Source organism: Spermophilus citellus (genome assembly GCF_964194105.1).
Source record: "Spermophilus citellus genome assembly, chromosome: 3".
Lineage (NCBI taxonomy): Eukaryota > Metazoa > Chordata > Mammalia > Rodentia > Sciuridae > Spermophilus > Spermophilus citellus.
This window is the reverse complement of record NC_138184.1, coordinates 200,585,289-200,610,189: the sequence shown is the minus strand read 5'-3', so window position 1 is coordinate 200,610,189 and position 24,901 is coordinate 200,585,289. Positions and strand designations below refer to the sequence as shown.

General features: G+C 37.6%; 2 protein-coding genes across 2 annotated transcripts; one reads left to right on the top strand and one right to left on the bottom strand.

Moving 5' to 3' along the window:
• Positions 1–686: 686 nt before the first annotated feature.
• Positions 687–6,069, bottom strand: TFPI2 (tissue factor pathway inhibitor 2). The gene is made up of 5 exons (XM_081287755.1): positions 5,694–6,069; positions 5,307–5,489; positions 3,717–3,896; positions 2,012–2,182; positions 687–1,647 (listed from the first exon to the last, which is right to left on the bottom strand). Exons 1-5 carry the CDS (start codon positions 5,779–5,781, stop codon positions 1,565–1,567), a joined length of 705 nt encoding a protein of 234 aa, XP_081143881.1. The 5' UTR covers positions 5,782–6,069; the 3' UTR covers positions 687–1,564.
• Positions 6,070–6,196: 127 nt separating this feature from the next.
• GNGT1 (G protein subunit gamma transducin 1) lies at positions 6,197–23,720 on the top strand (the record flags this gene model as incomplete). The annotated part of the gene is made up of 3 exons (XM_081287756.1): positions 6,197–6,253; positions 20,890–20,995; positions 23,592–23,720. The coding sequence occupies exons 2-3, from the start codon at positions 20,900–20,902 to the stop codon at positions 23,718–23,720; spliced, it is 225 nt and encodes a 74-aa protein (XP_081143882.1). The 5' UTR covers positions 6,197–6,253; positions 20,890–20,899.
• Between the last annotated feature and the right edge of the window lie 1,181 nt (positions 23,721–24,901).

Sequence of the window (24,901 nt, the reverse complement as noted above, 5' to 3'; positions counted from 1 at the left end):
ATTCACAGAAATTTTATCATATACCTGGTCCACTTCTGTCCTCTCCCTTCCTATACAGGTAACCATTCTTAATGGTTTTAGATCTTCTGTGATGTTTGTATGCGTGTATACATGTGTGCTTATTCCTATTGTGGGTTTTTTTTTTTTTTATTGTAGCAGGGTTTGAACCCAGGGGTCCTGCTTAATCACTGAACCACATGCCCAGCACTTTTTAGATTTTATTTAGAAACAGGATCTTGCCGAGTTGCTTAGGGCCTTGCTAATTTGCCGAGGCTGGTTTGAACTCACAATCCTTCTGCCTCAGCCTCCCAAGCTGCTGGGATAATAGGTTTGCACCACCGTATCTGGCTTAATCATACTTATTCATATTCTTTAGGCCCTATTTTTTAAAGGTATTGGGATCAGATGTTATCTATATATAGATATTTTGTTCATTCCTCCTCTACAAATTCTTCAAATTGATTAGTATCTAGTTTATTTCCAGTTTTCAGTAACAATCAATGTCCTTAGGTATATACTTTTCTTAAAACTAATTCTTGGACAGGTTTTCAAAAGAGACACTGTTCAAGCAAAGGACAAATGCAATTGCAATTTTGCTAAATAAGAGGCATAATTTTAAATATGTTAATATTTTAATATGTTAATTTGGCCAAGAAAACATAGGAATTTTAGAAAATTTATTACAGAGAAAGAAAAAAAACTCATTTTATTGATCCTATTTATAAAACAATTTATTGGTGGAATTTAAATTATTAAATCATGCATGATTTTTGGTATAATATAAACAAGAACACAACAAAAATTTTAACAATTTTAGTGGTGTCCCACCCATTTTCTCTTAGGAAATAATATAACAACAGGAAAACTTAAGACCATCTATCTATATGTATACACACTATATATGTAATTGAGGATAGACAGAGAAAAAGAGATAGAGACATAATAATTTCCCCAGGAGAATATTTATGATTTTAATAAATTGATTAGCTTTTTAATTAAGTCAAAAAAGTTATTGTATTATCTCTTAAATAAATCCCCTTACTCATCACCCTGCAATCTCACACAACAGAAATGGGAGTATAGTAACATAGGGTCTACTTTAGTATTATTTGGAATGATTTTTAAAGTCTTGGTAAATTTTCAATTTTGTCTCCTTGGGTTTAATATACAATCCAATTTTTTAAGTTCATAATGAAATGTATTTTCCAGTTCTTTGTATGATTATATATGTTTAAAGTACATGATTCTGTCTAATGCTACTTCAGTTACTATCACCTTCTGAAATTAGGACTAGCAACCCTAAGAACTGGGTGAATCATATTTGTTTTTATATCTTATACACTGTAAGAATTCAATCTCATAAAAAGGTGGACAGTAAATTAAAAATAACAGGTTAACATTTGAATAGCAGCAAGTTATGTATAAAGAAGTAACTTGATTGATACAAGTTCAATGAAAACTGTGATTGAATCACTATTGATTTGTTTCCTCATGCTCCCATATTATTCTTCAGATAGAACCATAAAGACAATAACCATTCATAGGATGACATACAAGAAAATGCTTAAAATTGCTTCCTCTCAATTTTCAGGCCTCTATTGGCAAAACGAAGCTTTGGCATCTTCTTTTTCTTCCCCTTCTTCAATGCTAAAGTCAACAAAATAACAATCAACAACATATGTCTTTCATCTGCAGGCTCACTTTAAATCACCTTTCCCAGCATGCCTCAAAGCTCACCTCAAGATATCTTATGTTTATTGATGACAAAAAATTCAGTTAAGTTCCTTATACACTCAGTTTATAACCTTCTTCCTTTAAAAATACTAGTATACATACAGCTACTGTCCAGTATAAACATTTGGACAAAATAGATCAGCACGTAAGTGCTCTTTATGTAGAACTGGTCTAGAAATGGCAATTTTCTATTAGTAAAATGGATACATAAAATATAATTTTGCTTATGAATTATATATAAGTTCATTTAAAAACTGAGTAAGAAAAAATTCACTACCTTTTGCACAAACACGTGTGCAATCCTTCATGTTAGTAAAGTTATTGTCATTCCCTCCACAGCCACTATAGGTGAAAGCCATGCAAGTTTTGTGTCTTGTATTAAAATAATAGCGAGTCACATTAGCAGAGCACAGACCCTCATCTTTTGGGCTGTAGCAAAATATTGGACCTTTATGAAAAAGAAAATAAAATTAGAAATGCTAAAATACAAACATTAATAAAAGGTGATAACTGCTGAAGTAATCTAATCCCAAAGAGGCTTCATTCTGAATTCAAAATATCATATTAAGCCATTTGAGAAGATAAGTCTCAAATTACAGGTAAACTTGTGTGCCATATTTTGATGATTCTAAATTTTTGTAAACTGACAGAATTCCTTCTGAATGTCTTTCATCCTTTAAATATGAAAAGAAATTAAATGCCTAAACCAGACATGGTCAAGTAAAAAAAAAAATTCCCTAAGTTTTAAGAGATAAAACGTGACATACTTTGGTGAACTTTCTTGTGTTGGTGGTTTTATTTTAAATGTTTTTATCAGCTCTCCTTCCATTATTAATCAAGATTATATACAATATGTGAGTATGTGTGTATATTCCCAATTACCAACCATTGGAACAACAACATCTACACAAATGACTTAAGAGAACATCAGCAGCAACCATTTCCCCCTTTTGCATATTTACTACACTATAGCTACATGGCTTAATCAAATTCTCTGTCAAAGCATAATTTCTTGATGACTGAATGTATCTTTGGTATGTCTGGGAGAAATGCATGTATTATTTCTTTCCACAAAATTAAAATACTTACCAAGTCACCTATGAGTTTGAGGATTAGGATGTGGGTTGTAAGAAAAAGAAAAAGGGAAAAGGATAGAGAACTCTTGGTGAAGCAATTTGTAATTCCTAAAGAATACTGAAATCTGAAGTCTGTATATATTCCACTGTCTCATATGCAAACCTGATTCCACACAAAGCTTACCATCCATCATTTACCAGCCCTGAGAACTTGGCAAATCATTAACTTCTAGATTATACATAATTTTAATATATAAATTGAGAAATGCAGGTTGAACATTCCTTATCCAAAATGCTTGAAACACGAAATAGTTTTAGATTTCATATTTCTTTGAATTTTGGACTATTTTCACACACATTCATGCACATAAGATATCTGGAAGAGGGAACCCAAATCCAAACATGAGATTCACTTCTTTTCATATATGCCCTATATGCATAGCCTAAAGGTAATTTTATATATTTTATTTAATGTGTCTTGTTTTCTTGAAGGCAGTCCATCACAGGGGGTCAGGTGTAGAATTTTCCACTTATGACAACATGACAGCGCTCAAAAAGTTTCCTATTATGAAGTATTTAGAATTTCAGAGTTTTGGATTAATCAGACATGCTCAACCAGTGGTTTTAAAGAGACAACACAGAAAAGGAAGCAAAAGTTTGAATAATAGCTCCATCACTTACCAGCCCTGAGAACTTGGCAAGTCATTAGCTTCTAGCTTATATCCTCAAAAGTAAAAATGGGGACAAAATACTTTTTCTCGTGACAAGCATTCTTGAGGTTGATATTACATTATATATGAAATCACCAGGACCCAAACCATCTTAATTTCACATCAACTTATTTTTTTCCATCGAAAAGTCTTGATAGAAAAATGAAATAGAAATACCATAAAACATAGTACGTACTTTTCTTTGGTGCACAAAAGTCCATACAAGAAGCTTCATCAGAGAACTGGTTTTCATTACGGTTACAACCACCAGACATGAATTTTTCACATGTCATGGTCATTAGATTGAAGAAATACATTTCTCTGGGCTCCTCACATATATTTTCATTGACTTCCAACCGGCAAATGTGGGGAACTTCTACAGAAAAAAAAAAAAAAGCCAATAAAACAATGTTGGTCAAAAGTAGCCTTCTAGGCGCTAAGGATGCAGCTCAGTGTTGGAGTGCTTATCCACCATACACAAGACCTTGCTCGTTCAACCATATGAAGTAAAATCAATCAAAATTTTACTATGATTTAAGAAAACAAATTGGGGGGAAAATAATCATTTAGTACTGGAAAAGTAAATCCCCAGAAGACTGTCCATTAATCTAGTGATTTGACTTGTTTTAAAGAGTATATTCAGATTTGACTTGTGTTGTATCTTTGAAGTTCAGAGGAAAGACTCCCTGTTCTCTGGTTGTTTCTACATATAAAGTTAATCAAATCATGTTTATATGAATACCCATGCCCCCTGCTCATAGTCTTAAATAGCAAAGCCCTGATATAGTCCTTGAAGAGTTATAACAAACAAGTAAAATTGGACAGAGTTTTGTAAATCACCATATCCCTACACTTAACACAAGACAAGTTTAGGTATCAGGACAAAAAGTTACATAATGAGCTAAATCACACTTTAATAATAAAACCCACCACTGGCTGTGGTGGTGCATGCCTGTAATCCCAGTGATTTGGGAGGCTGAGTCAGGAGGATCAAAAGTTCAAAGTCAGCCTCAGCAATTTAGCAAGTCCTTAGTCAATTTAGCCAGACCATGTCTCAAAATAAAAAAAAAAAAAGGGCTGAGGATGTGGCTCGGTAGTATCGGCCTCTGAGTTCAAGTCCTAGTACCCCCCCCCAAAAAAAAAAAATTAAAATTAAAAGAAATTGAAAACACTAAAAATATTTTAGATTGGATAATTGACACAAGGAAATGGTGTTCTCAACGAGAGAAGAAAGCACTTATGTTTCACTTGATACATTCCCTCCCCACACCTTCTGTTTTGGGTACCAGGGGTTGAACCCAGGGACTTTTAACTACTGAGTCACACGCCCAGCCTTTTTTTTTTTTTTTTTTTTTCATTGAGACAGGATCTGGCTAAATTGCTTCAGGCCTCCCTAACGGGCCTCGCTAAATTGCTGGGTCTATCTTTGAATTTGCGATCCTCCTGCTTCAGTCTTCGGAGCCAGCCGTTGGGGCTACAGGCATGCGCCACCGTGCCCGGTTAATTCCCTCGAATTTTTGTGCCCCCAGTTGAACTAACCTCTTTCCCAGAGTCCGCGGGGGTCACTGAATTGTGATGTCAGTTAGGTGAGGGAAACTGTATAGAGGTTGTAGATTTGTGATCATTTTTGGAAAACTAAAAGCCAAGTGGGATCTGCTTGACATTTGAGGAATTTTAGGACAAAATTTAGCGGAGAAGTGAGATCCGGAGAGGGTGTAAATTGCCCCCAGCCGTCGGGGGCGAGGCAGGCGGGCGGGAGGAGTGAGGGACCGTGCCAGGCACTTACTCTCGATCCTCCAGCAAGCTTCATCGCAGGCCGCCCAGGTTTCAAAGTTGTTGGCGTTGCCCTTGCAGCCCCCATAGATGAACTGGCGGCAGCTCTGCGTGTGCCTGTCGTAGTAGTAGCTGGGAATTCGGGCCCTACAGGGCCCTTCCTCGGGGGGCAGGAGGCAGATCTCCGCGTTATTTCCTAGGAGGGGGCAAAAGGAGGGCAGAGGAGAGGGGAGGGAGTCAGACACCGTCCCTGGGAGGCGGCGGCTTCCCGGGGAGTTGGGTCCCAGCAACTGTCAACTGGGACGCCGAGCAGGGGGACGGGGGAAAGCCGGGCCAAGAGAGCGGGCCGAGGGTCCAGGACGGCGGGCGCCAAGAACGGCTTCTGGACCGGGCCGGATACCTATGTGCGCCTGAACCACGCGGCCGGGGGCGGCCCCGATCATGAGCAGCGGCAAAAACATCAGCGCCAGGCGGCCAGTCGGGTCCATCGTGCCGGTCCAAGCGAGCAGCGGGACTGGGCGTCCCAGGACAGAGCAGGCGGGACCGAGGTGCGCGGTGTGCCACCGTCTGGCAGCGGGTGCCGTTTTTATGTGGGGCGAGCGTCCGATCGACCCCCCAGGGGCAGAGCGCGCATGGGCGGAGCCACGGGGGACCGCTGACTCACCCAGGCCGAGCGGTGACCCGCCCCCTCCCCCACGCCCCCACCCCACCCCCGCCGGGCCCAGGCTGCTAAGTGTGTAGTGGGGAGAGGAATTCCCCACCAAGTTGAAAAGTTCAACCTGCCTCCCAAACTTTCTCCTGCAGCCAGAGGGGATGCCCAGAGTGCGTGGAGAGAAGTCGGAAAGCCAAAGGGAAATGACCTGTGACTGATGGCTCAATATTTCCAATTTGCAGCACAGCATCCAGGAAGCCTCGAATCCACAGCTTGGAGTGCACGTCTGAGAAAGGCTGAGAGAAAGTGTGAGTCATTAGCCACGGGTCTGACCAGAGAGGGACAATGGACTCTGTAGATTGGATTCATAATTTCAATGTACTTACATCTGTATTTCGATTGAATTCTAATTTACATTTAAGAAAGTGCTCAGAATGTATCTTAAGTGTTTGAATTTTCACAACTGTATATCCACAACTTCAAACAAGAATTAGAATATTTCTCTCATCTCAGAAAGTTTTCTCATACCTTTCCCAGAGTCAATCCTTCCATCCCCAGGCCAGGAGCAACCATTTCTGATTTCTGTCATCATATATTAGTTTTGCCTGATCTTGAATTTCATAGAAATGGAATCATAAAGTATGTACCATTTGCATTACTCTTGCTCAACTATTATTTTTGAAATACACCCTTGTCATTGTGTCAATGATTCGTTCATTTTAATCCAATATGAGACTATACCACGAATATCCTGTTGTTGATTATATACAACAAATGTACTGTTTTTCTAGTTTGGGGCTGGGAAGTAAATGTGTGGATATGCAATTTTTATTACTCTTGAATTGAATACTTACAAATATTAGAAACTGCCACACACAATTTTCTGAAATGGTTACATTGTTTTACATCCCCATCAGCCTTGTATAAGAGTAATAGCTATATGCTTTTGGGAAAGGAGCATACAAGTCCAGAGAGGTCTTTTTGAAGGATCCTGAGAAATTGACCAGATCAGCCCCTCCCAGTTATTGCCTTAGGTCAGTACATCTGTTAAAAGTTTGTTACTTTTTTTATATAAAATCCATATTGAGATGATAGATGAAATGCTGAAGATATTTTAGGAGGGTAGTTTAAAGGTTTCTCTTGAGAAATATGTCTTCCCTTCCTCCCCTCTTCCTCTTTTTATTTGACATTCTCTACTTAACAATTATTCCTGACTTTCCCTGGAGATACTGAAGGGAGTTGAAAGAAGTTATCTTCCAAGTTTCTGGAAACCCCTGAAAACTTGCTCATAGTTTGGTCCATAGTCTGGGATATTTTGCACATCATGTCCTTTGTGTCAGTTTTCAACAGCCCTGACATCATACTGTAGAATCATATTCCTCAAAATAGTAACCTGTTCTGGAAATACTGTCAGTTTTGATTACCAGATATCTTTGATTAAGAATGATGGTCAGATCTATAAGAGTAAATGCCTAACTACAAACTCTCAAGGAGCAGGGAAAGGGAAGTTTGTATAGTTTCCATGGTGTAATGCTCTCATTATGACCAATTCCAACGGCCACTGCAGTTATCAGTGAATAACAGAGTCGGGTAGAGATGGATATAGTCAATTCTCCAGAGTCACCAGAGCATCATCCACTGAGGCAGACAGTTTGGGAAGGACAAGATTAGGACCTCCTAATACCTTCCAAATACTATTAATGGAGGGAGATTTTAGCAAACATTTAGCCAGGATCGTATTCAGAAGAAAAGTTAGCTTCAAGCTTACTTATTCCCATTGTTGTGAATATAACAAAACATATCTCCAAAACAGACATAAATAAAATTCAAAGATTGATACTGAATCAAGAGTTGTTACTTGGTATTGACTAATGACATTTATTTCTCTTCTTTGTTCTCAGCTACTGGAAATTTTTTGATCATCTACTACTCATATTTTTTTAAAAAAATAAGCCTTTTGAATCACAGCAAATATTTTGGGAAATTACATGTTGTATTGGAGAGATAGGCTTGGGAGTCAGAGGACACGTGGATTTTATTCCTTGCTCTTATGAACAAGTTAAACTCTTAGAGCTTCAGTTTCATTCTCTGTTTAAAAAAAGAAAAGGCATTATTAATCACTCTACCACACAGACATGTTATGAGGATTAAATGGAAAGTGCTTAAGTATCCAAAAAGACATTCATTTCCTTACACCATGTCATAGAGTCATCCAAATCATTCCCTATTCTATTTCCCATTGAGAAGCCTGGCACAGTTTATAGATGGTACATTGATTCTAATTAGGAAATAGAGCAAGTTGAACTGGACTTGTAGGACCGAAACCTGTGGCCTTGCTCCCATAGGCTCTTCTTGGTGAAGCTTGAAAGCCACCCCTGTACCCAGAAGGGGTCACACCAATCAGACACCATTTTGTGATAGTTTCTTTCAAGATAATAAGTTTCCAGGTGCTCTCAGTCAGAGCAGAATACTGAGTCCAGTGTGGGCTATGGTGTGACTCATGGATCAGGAGCATGAGTAGGACAAAGCAGGCCTCATGCTTCTTCTTCGGTGTAGTGGATAGACACAGGTTGAACTCAGTACTCTGAGAGGCACTTTAGAAATTTATATTCTTTCCTTTTTCTATGTGAAACAAGGTGCATCTTTAATGCCTCTTTGTCTACCATAGGAGGAAGGAGAATTGAACAAGAGTGATAGTTAGAAGGTTGGGACTGTTCAAGCCAGGTTGACACTAAGGAAATTACTCCGTTTAGGAGGAACACTTGAGTATTTTTGTATCCATGAAAAAAGACATCTTCCAGTGTACAGGGAATCTAAATTTCTCTGGGGGATTACTCTAACATCACTGAATTTACAGGAGGGGCCATATGGGAGGAGCAAAGTGACTCCCATGACTTTCAGAGGGATGTCATGTCTCTCCATGTCCTTACATGCGTATCTAGACCAAAAGGTCGCCACAAGCCTAAGGGGAATATTTCCTTTGTCCAGAGTCAACAGGAAATGCCATACTGGGAGGGAACTGGGGAAAATAGTCATCCAGATTGACTTCTCAGTACCATACCCAGTGACAGTTAACAGTGGTGATGACTAAAGAGAGAAGCTTGAAATAGTTTGAAATATGATAAAATTAAAGGTATGGATGCCAAATGCTAAAAAAAATTTAATTGTGTTCATTTTACATCTGTATAAACTGAACCTAGGATAACAAAATATCTGGTCATGTTTACTTAATGCAATTGTGAGCAGAGTTGAAACCAGAACCCACAGTTCTTGGTTCTGTTCCTATAATCATTCTAACACACCCAGACCCGAGCTCTTCCTACTGTACCAAGACCTTAGAGGAGAATGTGAAGAGCCAGAATTAAAAGCATGTCAGCCACAGTGAGTCAGGAGTACCTCTGCATGTTGGATTCTTTTACCCTGATCTCTCTCCCATCCTCTTTGGCCCCTAGAAGAATGAATCTGAGGTTAATCTGGATCATACTGGGCCCTAGAATTTCCAAGCTTCAGTAAGATGCCCTGTCCTCTGAGATCCCCACAAGTTTCTTAGGCGATGAAGGATTTATGGAAAGGACTGAAGCAGATGGTTTTTCTCTCTGCAGACACCTTAGGGAGATATGGTATGTCTGGTATACGAGCGAATGATGAAAATTAATTGAACCCAGTGATTTGGGGATACATATTATATAACAGTCATTGAAGGAGTAACATTGGCAATCCCTTAATAAACAGACAGTTCTTGCTGCCTGCTAGTCTAAGCCCTATCAAAATAAAACCTGAAATGAGTCTAGCTGACACTAAGGAGGATATCACACATCTGCTAAGAGATGCAGTTAATCTCCTCTGAGAGAGAAACAGTCAGGAGGGTTTTGTTAAAGTTTGGGCAACTCCTTCACCAACTAGGCATTTTTCTAACCAATTGAGCCCCATCAGAAGTGTTGACTCTAATGCACCCTCTGTCAGACATAGCGTGTATTTGAGTGTATTGTGTAATAAAGAAGCCACACCAAAGGATGGGACAGTCGGTATGATAAATGTTTACCATTCCTGTTCCCTCTAGAGAAAAAGAGAAAATGGAAGAAATAATGTACCTCTGACTGTCATTATTCATTCATTCACCTATATAAAAAATAATTTGGTTAAATAATTAAAATATTCCAGACTTTGTGCTATATATATTTGGGAAACAAAGATAAACACACTAGGGGTTTCATAGCATAGTAGGATAAACAAATGAACTGTATACAACCTGTTTACAATATAGTGTTTTTATTACAACATTAAAAACATGTTCCATAGTCTATGGGCTCATATAAGAGGAAGTATGCAAAGATCAATTCAAAATAAATTAAATGTATACCAACATACCTGACACTACATCTTTGACTCATTCTCTAATCAGATAGGTGATTTGGTTGGTCATTTTAGTTGCTATAGCTCTGGCAGAATATTGCTTTCTGTAGAGAAACAAAATGATAGAAACCTCTTTTCTCTGTTTCCTGGGTATATGTTCCTTCAAATGCCTACTCATGATGTAGACCATCTTTTCTCTCACTTAATGGGACAAATTTTAATTGTGTATGACACCCAGAAAGTTGGGACTAATTTTGAACCATTTTATCCAAGATCTTCCACATAAGCACAGCCTCATTGTCTAATTAAAACTGCAGTCTGGCTTGCCAAGCTACTAGACAGTGGCATGTCAAGAATGGAGTAAGAAAATTTTCTCCCTACTTACAGGACGCTCAACAGCAATAACAACAGTAAGGAGCACCATAATGTTTATTGAGAGCTTGCATTATACTTCGCCTTCCTCAGTTCAGTATGTCCCCCACCATAACCACTTGAGGAAAATTCTTTATTCTCCTTACTCTATAGTAAGTTAACCAAAGCTTCAGATGAACACTTGACTTTCCCCAAGCTACATAGCCAGCACAGGCAATCTGAGTCCTGACCCCTGGTCTCGCTCACTGTAGGCACATCCTTTTCTTTCATATTTCCAAAAGATGAAGTCAGGCTTACTACATACAGGCTGAATAGTCCTCATCCAAAATGCTTGAGACAATGAGTGTTTTGAATTTGGAATTTTTCTTACTTTGGAATTTTGCATACACAAACGTATTGGAGATGGGACCCAAGTCTAAACACAGATTCATTTATGTTTGGTATACACCTTATTGCATAGCCATTAGACAATTTTATATAATATTTTTAGTTCATTTGCATTTTGACTGTGATCCGTCACATGAGGTCAGTTATGAAATTTTCCACTTGTGATATCATGTAAATGCTCAAAAAGTTTTGTATTTTGAAGCATTTTGGATTTTGGCTTTGGGGATTAGGGTTGCTTAACCTGTATAAAGTGTTTAAGACCCTGGTTCAATACCTGGACAGCCATATCTCAGATTTCATTTTTAACCAAACATGAAGTTTACAATTCATTCGAGAGAAAACAGACGGCTACAATGCAAATACATTGCCATAATGTTCTAAGAGGAACATCTGCCAAAAATTGATAATCAGATTAGAGGATTGAGAGAGCTAATCACAGGAGTCCTCATTTTCAGGGTTATATTTAATAGACCTTGACCTTTCAAATGTAGAGACACCTTTTTCTTACAAAAATATTTTCATTTTTATAGGAGAGCCAAAATCTGACATTAGTTATGCATTAATGACTGAAGTACCATATGCCCTTCAAATGTCTATTTGTTCCAGCTTTATATGGAAAAGCTTTCGTAACTTAAATCAAGCAAGAGGACCAAGCTGCCATAAGGGGTAGAGGAGGCAGCAGATGCAGTTTGAAAGTGACATATATCTCCTAAGACTCTCACCATTACCTGTTAGCTGAGGGGAAAACCAGTTTAACTGAGACTTCGGTACCAGAAGAGAGTTGCATATGCTGGCCTGGACTGCACATAACTCCCAACCAGGGAAGTGTGAGTTATTCCTGCTGGCCAAATGAATCTCCTGTATTCCCAATCTTCCTTTCTCTCACAGTGGAAGTAAGACCAACCCCTTCATGGGGTATCAAGAAGACTAAGAGGAAAACATTTCAGGAATGAGGAAGAATTTGAAATCGCTAATCTTGAGTGATAAGTTGGACAAATGTAGATGGATATGTGGTCTTGGGTGTTCTTAGTGACAGCTGCTTTGCAAGGGTGTACAGGGACTCAGCGGTCCAGTAAGATGTGGCAACATATCAATCGTTGCCCTTGAGGCACTTCCTGTCTTTCTCTTCCCCATATGGAAGTTTAATTAGAAGAGAAAGTGGGAGAAAGAGCAGATAAGAAAGCGGAGGCGGACAGTGATAGGAACAATTTTCATTAAGTTTGGTGGAAAAGCAAGGAGTGAAACAAAGCTCTAATGGAAAAGGGACATGGAGTCATGAAACTTTAAGTTTAGATTGAAAATACATCAGAGAGAGCATTACACATGGAAACTCTTAAAACCTGGGGGTGAGTGCTTACAGGTTAGAGGGGGGCAGAGCTGATTTTGTAGAAATAAGGTGAATGAAGCCCTTGAATGGACAAGAAGAGAAAGGACCCAGGATAATGGCCAAGGGGTTTTCCTCTACTGAATTGCTACAATTTCTCAATTTATCTGTCCTTTTCCTCTGGCTGAACATTAAAAATTGGGATGACTCAAGGCTCACCCTTAAGAACTTTCCTCTAAATGTACTCTTCTTTTTATGTGATTTCAAAAAACTAAAACTGTCAACTGCACACACTCATATATTTACATAAACATAAAATTGTGTGTCATCTTTGATCTCTCCTCTCTTCTGAATTCCAAATATTAATTTCTTCTTAACATCTCCACTTGGATGTCTTATATCTCCAGCATTATATTTCCTGAGCTGAAGTCTTGATTATAAATCCCCATTTCCTCTTTTCTGATAAATGATACTTAGATACTAAGATTCTCAAGGCAAAAATTCTGGAATTACTCTTTACACCTCCATCCTATCTTCACCAAATCCATTAATGTTCCCATCATTTCTAGTTCCAAATCATATTTTTAATCTGCATGTTTCTTTTATAACCATGGCAAATAACCATTGTAATTTAAATCTATCAGCTCTTAAGGGATCACTAGATTAGGTTCTTACTGAAACTCTTGTTTCACTTGTTTCCCACTCAACCCCTACAAAACAATCAGAGTAATTTTTATACATCACACACCACATCACAATTCCCTATTCCTTTAATATAAAATCACAGCTCTTCAGTAGCTTCTCAGTTTATTCCTCACCATGATTTGCCAGGCTCTTTGTGATCCTATATTGTCTCCCTTAATTCACTCTTATTTGATTTTACTGTGTACGAGTTCCACTGTATTTTCTAATCTCCTAGTTCAATCAGCTTGTTCCCACCTCAGATCTTGGTGTGAGCCATTCCCCCGCTTAGCCCTTATCCCTGTACCAAATTCTCATCTCCTGATCTCTATATCTGTCTCCTCAGGAACTGAGGAGACAACAGGAGCTAAGAAAGTTGATTTTGTTTACTGCTTCAACCCCACAGGAATCAAAACAGTGTTTGGTCCCTGGTAATTACTTGGTAAATATTTACTGAATAACAAATAGTGTTAGCTGCTATCATTTGATCAGCCCAGATAGAAACACAGAAAGAAAAGTGAAAACATACCCGGATATACACGCATGGCATGTGAACATTCAGCAAAGTGACTGGCAGATGGTCAGGGCACAAATATCATAAGCTAATAATTAAAGCATCTCACTTAATCCTTGGGACACAAACTCACCGTTTGTTAATATCATCTCATCTCTCTCCTTTTAGAGTGCCTTGGGATGATCTTATCCTGAGTGTCCTCATCCATTTTCATGGCTCTCCCCTTCAAGAACTGCCTGTTGAAAAGAATGGCTAACAGTTTTCTCAAACTTGGTGTTCCAGGACTTTCTGATCTCAGGAAATAGCAAAACCCTTCTTTGTTTCTCAGGCAAAGAAAAAAATCAGATTCATTCCCATCCCCACCTTTTTTTTTTTAACTCAGCATTTGTTCTGTCAGTACATCCTATTGTATTTACTTTCAAAATATATCTAGGATCTTGCCAGCTGTCCCCAAATCCATTCCTAACATTCTGGTTTTACCTATCATCCTATCTTTTTTTTTTAAATGGTAACTTTATTTTATTTTTTTTTCTTTTTTTATTGGTTGTTCAAAACATTACAAAGCTCTTGACATATCATATTTCATACATTAGATTCAAGTGGGTTATGAACTCCCATTTTTACCCCAAATACAGATTGCAGAATCACATTGGTTACACATCCACATTTTTACATAATGTCCTATTAGTAACTGTTGTATTCTGCTACCTTTCCTATCCCCTACTATCCTCCCTCCCCTCCCCTCCCATCTTCTCTCTCTACCCCATCTACTGTAATTCATTTCTCTCCTTGTTTATTTTCCCATTCCCCTCACAATCTCTTATATGTAATTTTGTATAACAATGAGGGTCTCCCTCCATTTCCATGCAATTTCCCTTTTCTCTCCCTTTCCCTCCCACCTCATGTCTCTGTTTAATGTTAATCTTTTCTTCCTGCTCTTCCTCCCTGCTCTGTTCATAGTTGCTTTCATTATATCAAAGAAGACATTTGGTATTTGTTTTTTAGGGATTGGCTAGCTTCACTAAGCATAATCTGCTCTAGTGCCATCCATTTCCCTGCAAATTCCATGATTTTGACATTTTTTAGTGCTGCGTAATACTCCATGGTGTATAAATGCCACATTTTTTTATCCATTCATCTATTGAAGGGCATCTGGCTTGGTTCCACAGTCTAGCAATTGTGAATTGTGCTGCTATGAACATCGATGTGGCAGTATCCCTGTAGTATGCTCTTTTAAGTTCTTCAGGGAATAGTCCGAGAAGATCTAGGATCTTGCCAGCTGTCCCCAAATCCATTCCTAACATTCTGGTTTTACCTATCATCCTATCTTACCTCAGTTACTGCAATTGCTGCTCCCTGCCACCCTCAGCTCCCTATGATCTAATCTCCAAATAGCTGCCAGAATGACCCTGCCAAAATATGTGACAGATAATGTCACCCTATTACTGAAAGGTCCCTAATGTTCCCTAAGTCACTCAGAATACAGCACATCTTCACAGTTGCCTGTGAAAACTCCTTGGGCCCTGATTTCCTGCACTGCTCTCCCCTGTAGTCACTAGGCTCCTCAGATTCACGCCTGCTCACTGCTGCCCTGCCCTTGCGTGCCCTGGGATGATCGTCACTTAGATACCTGCATAGCCCACTCCCATGGGTCTTCACTCCAGCAGCATTGTCTCAGAATGGCCTCCATGACCACCTTCAATAGTTGAAACATTTTTTTTTTCTACCCGGGATTAAACTCAGGGGCACTCAACCACTGAGCTGTATCCCAGCCTTTATTTATTCTTTATTTTGAGACACCATCTCACTCACTGTTACTTAGGGCCTCTCTAAGTTACTGAGGCTGACTTTGAACTTGAAATCCTCCTGCCTCTATAGTTAAAACATTTCTGACACTCCTATTCTTACTCTTTTCTTGATTTACATGTTTCCTTAGCAGTTATTCCAATTTAAATTAGGTATAATTTACTTTTGTATATTGTCATTGTTTTTCTTCCTCACTAGAATATTTTTTTTTGTTTTTATTCCCCCCTCTCCTACTGCCAACCCATCTAGAATTGTGTCTAGCACATAAGAGATGCTCACTACATATTTGTGGGATGAATGAACAAAATGTTAGCTGTTAATCTTTTATAGTCCTAAGTAAAATATTAGGATGAAAAAGAATAGTGTAAGGTAAGTTACATACATATGATTTCAAATTTAATATAGTGAATTTTTTTCTGAAAAATTGTGTCAAACTGAATGTTTACAAATTAGATAATATTTGGAATATGCAGGCAACATTTCTATTTCAAGGAACTGGTGATTAATCCTCTGTATAAAACAAAGGAATTTTGAGCACTAACTTGAATGACTTGTCCTTAATATAGGCCCTCATAAGTTAAATATTTTATTTATCAGGTTTTTTTGATGCACACTTAAAAACAGAAAACAGGCAGCCTTTGAACCTTATTCTAGCTCATGTTAATTCTAAAATAAATTCATAAGAAATGTAATGGAAACTTCGAAAGATATTAGAGACCCTTAACCCACTTTATATAATTCTATCCTCCCAAAATGTTCAAAGTGAATTTTGAAAAAAGAAACCACTAATGCTGATGGAGCAAAGGAAACCCCAGGCCTCTGTCAATAGCCACCATGACTTGATTGCATTGCTAAGTGCATCTGCCTTTCTTTTCTACATTTGGTCAATATGAACTTTTTTTAAAGAAAATTAACGTATGGAGGTTGTTTGCATAAAAAATATTATGTGTTTACAGAAAGTGCATAATGAACTATGCTGTTTAGCTTCCATTTCTTTATGAGAAACTGCCCACTTGGCAATCCTTTAGACAGATATTATTGGCCATATTTGGCTAGTAAGAAGCCATCCTGGTATTTAAGACCAAGAAGATTCAAGACAATGTGTGTTCTAGCTCTCTCTCTCTCTCTTCTGGGGCTATATGATCACAAATCTCATCCATCCAGAGTCTGGTTGTTTAAGAAATATTTTATAGTGGCCCATCTAAAACCATCAATGTGGTGCTTGGATTGTAATTAAGGAGTTTTTTTTTTAATTCAGCAAATTATAAAGAATGAAAATGGGTTTTAATATGAAAATATTCATCATGAGTATATATAAAAAAGTGGTCAAATGCTTCTAATGTGTAGAATCACCAAGGACACAGCAGCTAAGAATACCAACTGACACATAAACCAAGCTACGTGGGCAGTTAATGATATGATTTTCTGGAAACAACGTAAACAACTTTCTGCAAATAATTATTGGTGCATGATCTCTACTCTATTTAGTAAATATTTTCATTATTGTAAAATTCAGTGTGTATAACACCATGAAATACATTTTATGTTTTTATCTAAAATGAAGTTAGATTTAAGGTCAAATAATATAAATTTTTGACTATGTAGATGTTTGACATGATATTTGACAGTCATGTTGGCTTTGGAAGAGTTCAACTTATGCATTAAAGTCTTGGGAAATGCAAGATATCTGACATCCAGCATTCACACCCACAAAATCTATTAAAAACCACAACAAATAACCTGACTTATTTTCAAAAATCTCCTGTAGGGGGCAGTATTGCTCCCATTGAGAACTTCTATGAATGGAGTACAATTCTGAGATTCTTCCTCCCACTCCTCTCTGCTTTGATTTTTCAGCACCTTGGATTCTCTAATGGTAGTGCAAGACGAAAGAAAAGGTAAAAAGGCAAAGTCTCCTTCTTAATGGGTATGTTTTCCCCCTGGGTGGGCTTATTGGGCTATGGGTCTTTGGGTTGATTGAGGATGGTTAGTAGTTGGGCCAGTAATGTTATCTAGCTCCTCTTAAGGCTTCCCAAGGAGAAGTGGACTAACCTGAAAGCTTAAAATACAAGGGAATGGGTAGGATTTAGTTCCATTTATTGCCAACTCTGAATGTTGTATGTTATTCTATAGAATTGTTTGAAAAACAATTCCTCTCCTGTAACACTAATTTGAGAGAAGTGCATTGGAAGTGAAAACACCCCCAAACAGAAATCAAATACCTGGTGTGGTAAGCTCAGCTTTACTGCCTCTTAATGGATGATGTTGAACACTTAAAGATGCTAGTCCACGTTTGCCTCATCTGAAAAACAGGATAGAGAGTAAAGGAGACAAAGTTATATATGAATTCTTTGATCCCTTGACTCTAATATAACTGTAAATATTAGGAATCTCCATGCAGACAATGTATGATGTTATCCCTTGTGTGGCTGGGTGTCCTCGAAGGAGTGAAAATTGTGATCTACTCTTTTTTTCTTTTAATACAAGAACTGTGGCATCGATTTTGGCAAGCTTCCTAGAGTCTTCCTCAAAATGAAGTGATTTTTTAAAAATGATTATATGTTATTAAACATGGTAAATCACATTTTAGAGTTGAGACATTACTTGTTAATACATGAAGTCAGATAATCTGCAAATTTTTCTACATCTAGGTGAATTTTATGACAAATGTTAAGTAAACTTACCACCACTTGCTGATTCTCTTCTCTATACAATAAGTAGTGGTGAGGACACAAACTTATGAAATGTATGGCCTCTCTACCAACAGTTCACTATTTTAGACTGGGTTTCCTAGAAGCAAAGTCTAAGACAGGGATTCTTACCCAGATGGTTTATTGAGGGTAAGCTCTCAGGGCGAAATCTCTGAAGAAGTGAGAAAAACTGGATGGGGCAGAAATTAGTAAAAAAATGTAATTTCAAAAATCAAGTATCATCCTGAAATTCTGGAACTCTGGTAATTTCTCAACTACAACTAAGATTTTCAACCAAGAAACAAAGGCCAAAGCTGCTAGATTCAGCCAGCCATTTGCTACACTTAGATCACCTTCAGGGATAGGTAAGGACATAGTCTTCTAGGTGTTACAGGTGAAATTGTTCCCGTCAGTCAAGAGCCAACTTGCACAGAAGGTCTGCCCATGACAGTTAATACCTGTAGCTGCTAGAGGATGGGTACTTCAACCTGGAAAAGAGGTTTCTGTTTTTTAAAGAATAGAATATCTTCAAGGTGGGCCTGGTAGTACACACCTCTAATCCCAGTAACTCTGGAGGCTGAGGCAAGAGGATCAGGAGTTCGAGGCCAGTCTCAGCAATTTAATGAAAAACCTCAGCAGCTTGGGAGACCAAGTCTCAAAATAAACAAATAAATAAATAAATAGGGATAAAGATGTAGCTCAGTGGTAAAGTGCTCCTGGGTTCAATGCCCAGTACAAAAACAAAACAAAGCAAAACAAACTTCAACCTAGTATTGCTCCTATTTTCCAGTAAACCAAGACATGGCCAGGTTGGACAATTTGGTCAAAGCCACACAGCTAGCAAGTGAAAAACTTTTTTTGGCATCATATAGTATAACTTCCTGGAATAGAGAAAAATAAATCTTAAGTACTGTCCCAGATTTGCTAAGTCAAAAGCTCTTTGATTGGGCTCATGTTTAATAAGATATGTGCTCTCATTAAGGAATTAAAAATACATTCTGAAAAAAATAAACTATTTTTACTATACACCAAAGAAATTCTTACACACACTACAGTGTGAAGTATGAGAAGTTTTTCAATGTGGAGAAAAGTTGTGCAAAGGACAAAATAAGCAGATAAAACTAGCAACAATACTTGTGAAGTTTTATATATAGCCTGAAATTGGGTAAGAAGGAAGAATAAATTTGAGAATGGGCTGTCAAATATCAGACAATTATTGCACAGGAAGAAATGATCTCTTTATTGTCAGATTGTTTCTTAAAGAATATAACACCCAAAACACAAGGATATATGAAACACTGGGCTCGGTGCCCAAAGAGTATTCTTGTCTGTCTTTACTGGCCTTTGCTGCATGACAGTTAACCCCCCAAATACCCTAAACTACCTCTTTCCTAAAGAGGAAAAGAATATTATAAGACTGGGAAGGGAAACAATATTTCCTTAAAGGTTCTGGAAATGAAAACATTGTATTAATACAAGGAAATAAGTTCACTGCCTATATATTATTAACAGAGTATTTTCTTTTTTGTTTGTTTGTTTTTTTATTGTTGGTCGTTCAAAACATTACATAGTTCTTAATATATCATATTTCACAGTTTGATTCAAGTGGGTTATGAACTCCCATTTTTACCCCGTATACAGATTGCTGTATCACATCAGTTACACTTCCATTGATTTACATATTGCCATTCTAGTGTCTGATGTATTCTGCTGTCTATCCTATTCTCTACTATCCCCCTTCCCCTCCCCTCCCCTCCCCTCCCCTTTTCTCTCTCTACCCCCTCTACTGTAAATCATTTCTTCCACTTAACAGAGTATTTTCATGCAGACATTCAATGTCATGTTCTCTGAAATGACATATGATCTGAATATGTGTACTTTCCAAAAAGTACTTCCTTATAAAAATTAAACTAAAGAGACAAAATAGAAAAAGAGAAGACCAGAGAAGGAAAAAAATTGAATTCATTGGCTACAATGAAATTCTTTCCAGGCAATTTCATTGGAGTACTAGGCTAGAAAGCATCTTCCCCATCACGTGTTGGTTTAATTGAGGAAAAGAGATCTCTAACAAGTCAGAAGAGTCTGTTCTTCTCATGTGATGTGCATTGGTAGATCAGACTCCCTGTGTTCTCTTTAACCTGTTACATCTGCTCATCAGCATTATGCAATTTATTATAACATCTACATACAAATTCCAGGTATTGTGTGGAGAAACACTTTTAAGTAATATACTAATTTATTTCTGATAAAGAAGGTTGTTTGTTTACTCTATTTTTATTTTGTTGGCTCACATTTCAGTCCATTACCTATAATAAATTTATACTGACACTTTTTAGATACTTTTCCTTTAATACCAGATTAAATACTCTAGCAATTTAGGGGATTAATGGGTAGTCCTCAAAATGACCTCAAACTGAGTTAAATGGTATAAATTATGGGGTGGAGGGCTTGACACCAGAGTTGAGGGTTGAAAACCCAAAGTTTGCAAAGTGCAAAAGACCAGGGGAAAGGAGGAGACTTAAATTTTTTGGTTATATGCTAACTAAACTGACACCTCCTACAAACTACTGGCAGGTGTGAGAGTCAAACGCTTGCTTTAATCATATTAGTGAAGATTATAGTGAAGCTTTGAAACCCCAAGGCTAGTGTGCAGTGCTAGAGTTGTTCAGAGAGAGCTCGCAAGAAATTCACTGTCTTAGGAAATTTAAAATAAAAACCAAGAGCAGTTTGCTTAGTAAGTTAAGAGCTGAGGGAAGAGCTAAGACTGGATTGAAGTCCAGAAATTCAGCTGTTTGAGTTAACACTCTATTTTTACAGAAGGCAAAAGATGCCAGTGATCAATATTGAGGACCTGTCGGAAAAGGACAAATTGAAGATGGAGGTTGACCAACTCAAGAAAGAACTGGCACTGGAAAGGGTACTGGTAAGTTGCAGCTCTCCATAGAATTTTATTTTAAGCAATAGATGCTCTGGGAATCCCATGTTATAAAACATTGACTGTTGTTGCTGTTCATCTATTATATACCCAAGCGACTCAATGTGCTTAAAAATAAATTATCCATGTAAAAATTCATTAGAGATTAAGAAAGTTAAACACCAAGATTATGTCTCTGATTTAGACTCCAGGTCAAGGGTTGAAAAACTATTGTCCCTAGGCCAAGATCAGCCCTTCCTTAACCTGTTTTTTGTATGACCACTAAGCTAAAAAACATTTTCACATTTTAAAAGAGTGGCTAAAAATAAAGAAGGTAAGAAGGAGAGAGAAAGGAGAAAGGAAGGCAGGAAGAGAGGAAGTAAGGAACACAAGAAGAGAAGGATGAAGGGAGAGAGGAAAAGAGGGGGAAAGAGACTACATTTTAGTGAAGCATTAAAATGAAACAATGCATGTAGATATTTTGTTTGTACTTTTCTAAATTCTCTTTACATGCAATATTTTGATGTTGTCGAAGTCTTTAAATCATGACCTCATCCTTTCCAGCACTGTCTTGGGCAGTAATGAATGAGTACATTCTATTCTTCTTTTGCAACTAAGGATGAGTTCTGGCACAAAAACTCACTGGTTTCTTCCAAAAGCATCTGAGAGCTCTTGGAAATGGTTACCAAGAGTTCTCTGCCACTAGAAGGGGCAGACATGGCAACGTAATTAATTCTCCACCAAACAAATAGTGACTAAAGCTTGGAAAATGTAGATCTGTACTTTAGATTTCTTCATTTTAGGAAAGTTAGCAGAACTCAAACTCCTCCACAAATGATAGCATATCTTACATTTTTGAAGAATATATCGTTTTATCAGGACAAAGTGCAAAGGGGGTTTATATTCTTTTCATACCTTGCTCAAAATTCTTAGTCCCAATCAAAATTAGGTTTTTAGCTTATCTGATGCTTATAATTGCCTCAAAGTCCCCTGTTTCCCTTTCATACACACAAAACATGTTTTTATGAAAAGATAAAATTGAATCCACAGCTAGCACAAAAGCTTGGAAAACACACTCGTTGACTTAAAGTTCTTATCTTTCTAATTTGAGGAAAACAAAGTTTTGGTGTTTCTTTTTCTCCATTACTCAACATCTCCCAGCTATTTGAAGTCAAAGTGATTTAATATCAGACTGTAAGAACTTTCTCTCTCTCCTTCTTGCTCTAGAGATAAAAACACACCTACCCCCCCACCCCCACACACACATATTCACACACAAACATCCACATTTGTCTTAGTCTGTTGAGGCTGCTGGAACAGAATATCATGTACTGGGTGGCTCATAAACAACAGAATTATTTCTCACAATTCTGCAACAATGGTAATTCCAAGATCAGGGACCTGCTCCCTGTTCATACACTACAATGAATATCTTTTCTTTTCACTGTGTTCTTACCTGGCCAAAGAGGCAAGGGAGCTCTCTGGGGTCTCTAAGGCACTAATCTCATTCATGAGGGCTCTACCTTCATCATCTAATCACTCTCATTAGACTCCATTTTCTAATACTATCACATCAAGGCTTAGGATTTCAACATATAAATTTGGGGAGACACAAACATTCACACACACACACACACATACATACACATATATCAATATAAATAAATATATGTATGACATAAAGATTTTACTTGAAAAAAATCAATGAATTGTTTAATAATTTAAGAAATGGTCACTGAATAAACTTCCAAAAATGAAGTATTTCTGTGTTACCGTCATGAATAACATTAATTGAAAACAAAACAAATTGAAGCTAAAAGCATGAATAAGTGGATCCCATACCAACTAGTACTACACACATTTGTAGTTACATGTGTATACAACATTGCCTCTCTCCTTTCTTTCTGGCTGAGTCCAAAAAACACTAAAGCTTGTTTTTTTTTTTTTTTGTGGTTGTTGTTTTTGTTGTTTTATTTTTTAATTAAGCTGTGATAATAATGTTACAGGTAAGTTGGGGCAAACTCATAAACATGAGTGACTCGGCTCAGTACATACTTATTTATTGAGCACTAACTAAATGCACATTCTGCTCTGGATGCCTGGGATGCATTAAACAAACCAGCCAAAGTTCCCAACCCCACAGAGCTCATGTAGAGCGCTGTCATGGTCAGTCCTTGTAGACGAGTTTAAAGTGTAAGTATACGTGTGTATTTCTGCAAATCCAGGAGGTGATAAGCCTGGAATTTAAAATTACTCATTCCCTTCTACCTTTACTAGTCACTTTTTGGAATGAGGAAGAAGATTTAATTAATATTCACTTGTGCTCCAGTTGTGTTCCATCCCTAGATCTTGTCTCCTTTGAAGCTTCAAGGCAGGTTCTGCTGGGAACCTTCCCTGGAATGTGGCCAGTGTCTGTAAATATTCAGGAGGGCAAGTTGGGGGCAGCTCTTTCTTCTTCTATGTAAAACGCACACATGCATCTGCAGAAAACAGAAAGAATCATTTGTAAAGATACAACGTGAAAGTTTACTGTAATAAATAAATTCTCAAAATCTACAGTATTCTGTTTTATACCTTATGAGTTGTCTTTCCCCTTCCTCTTAAGGTGTCCAAATGTTGTGAAGCAGTAAGGGATTATGTTGAAGAAAGATCTGGGGAAGATCCACTAGTAAATGGTATCCCAGAAGACAAAAATCCCTTCAAAGAGCTCAAAGGAGGCTGTGTGATTTCATAAAGAAAAAAAAGAAAAGTCTTTAGAATATCTGTAATTGTAAAGAAAATGTGATTTTTTTCTCATGTATAATTAAACAAGCACATGAATGTTTAAATTTATAAATGTAAACTTTAATAAAAACTGGGATTAACAACAGATGATTTTATGTTTTTCTTAAGATAGTTAGCACACGGTTTAACACATAATTGACAATAAATATTGATGAAATCTTCTTTAAAAACAGTTAAAATTGTTTTTTAACTAATCTCTTAGTATTGGAAGTTATGAGCAGACAGTAAATGTTTTGTTTCTTCACTTTCCTTTCAATACTCATAATATTCTACTTTGAAATGTTACAAGTTAGACATGTTTTTCTCAACCTTTCTCTTGGTCACAGAATTAGGAAGTCTATTGTTTTGACACACTGATGTCCTATCTTGGCAGGATATGTGCTGCAAGGGTTTTGTTCGTGGTGATTTTTGTTTCCCTTTCTCCTTACCCCAAGTCAATGGGGATGGTTTTAATGTAACCTCTTTCTCCATTCTTACCCAACTCTACTTCTCACCAGTGATGTGATTTCCCCCCAGAATGCTAACTGGATTAAGGGTTCAGTCTGTGGTCACTGAAGCATAGTGAATTTAACTAGCAACAGGATAAAAGTTATTAGAATGGACTTAGAAACCAGAGGGTTCTGGTTCTGCCACTTTCTTGCCTAATTGACTTTGGATGTTCCTTAATTCTTTCTAAATCTTTGTTTGCTTTAGTCAGCTTTTGTGTTGCTGCAACTAAAATACCCAATGTGAACAACTTAGGGGAGGAAAAGGTTATTCTGGTTTATAGTTGCAGGGGTCTTAAACTCCATTACTTTGGGCCCAAGATGAGGCAGAACATCGTGGGAGAAGGGCCCAGAAGAGAAAAGCTCCTCAGCTCCTGGTGGGGTCAGAAAGCAGACGTGGGGGGCACAGAGAACAACCCTTCCAGAGCATACCCCAGTGACCCACCTCCTCTAGTCATGCCCCTCACCTGCCTATGACCACCATCTAGTTTGAATCATCCATTCAAACTAGGATAATTAGGTTACAGCCCTTATAACCTAGTCATTTACTTCTGAATAACCTGACTAATAGGAACTTTTGGGGGACACCTCATGCCCAAACCATAATGCAGTTCTTCTACTGGAAATTGAAGATGATAATGGTTCT

Coding starts and splice junctions, on each gene's coding strand:
- TFPI2 (XM_081287755.1), bottom strand. CDS start 5,781: ATGGACCCGACTGGCCGCCTGGCGCTGATGTTTTTGCCGCTGCTCATG. Junction 5,490..5,693: donor CGTGGTTCAGGCGCACATAG/GTATCCGGCCCG, acceptor GCCCCCTCCTAG/GAAATAACGCGGAGATCTGC. Junction 1,648..2,011: donor CACACGTGTTTGTGCAAAAG/GTAGTGAATTTT, acceptor TGTTGACTTTAG/CATTGAAGAAGGGGAAGAAA.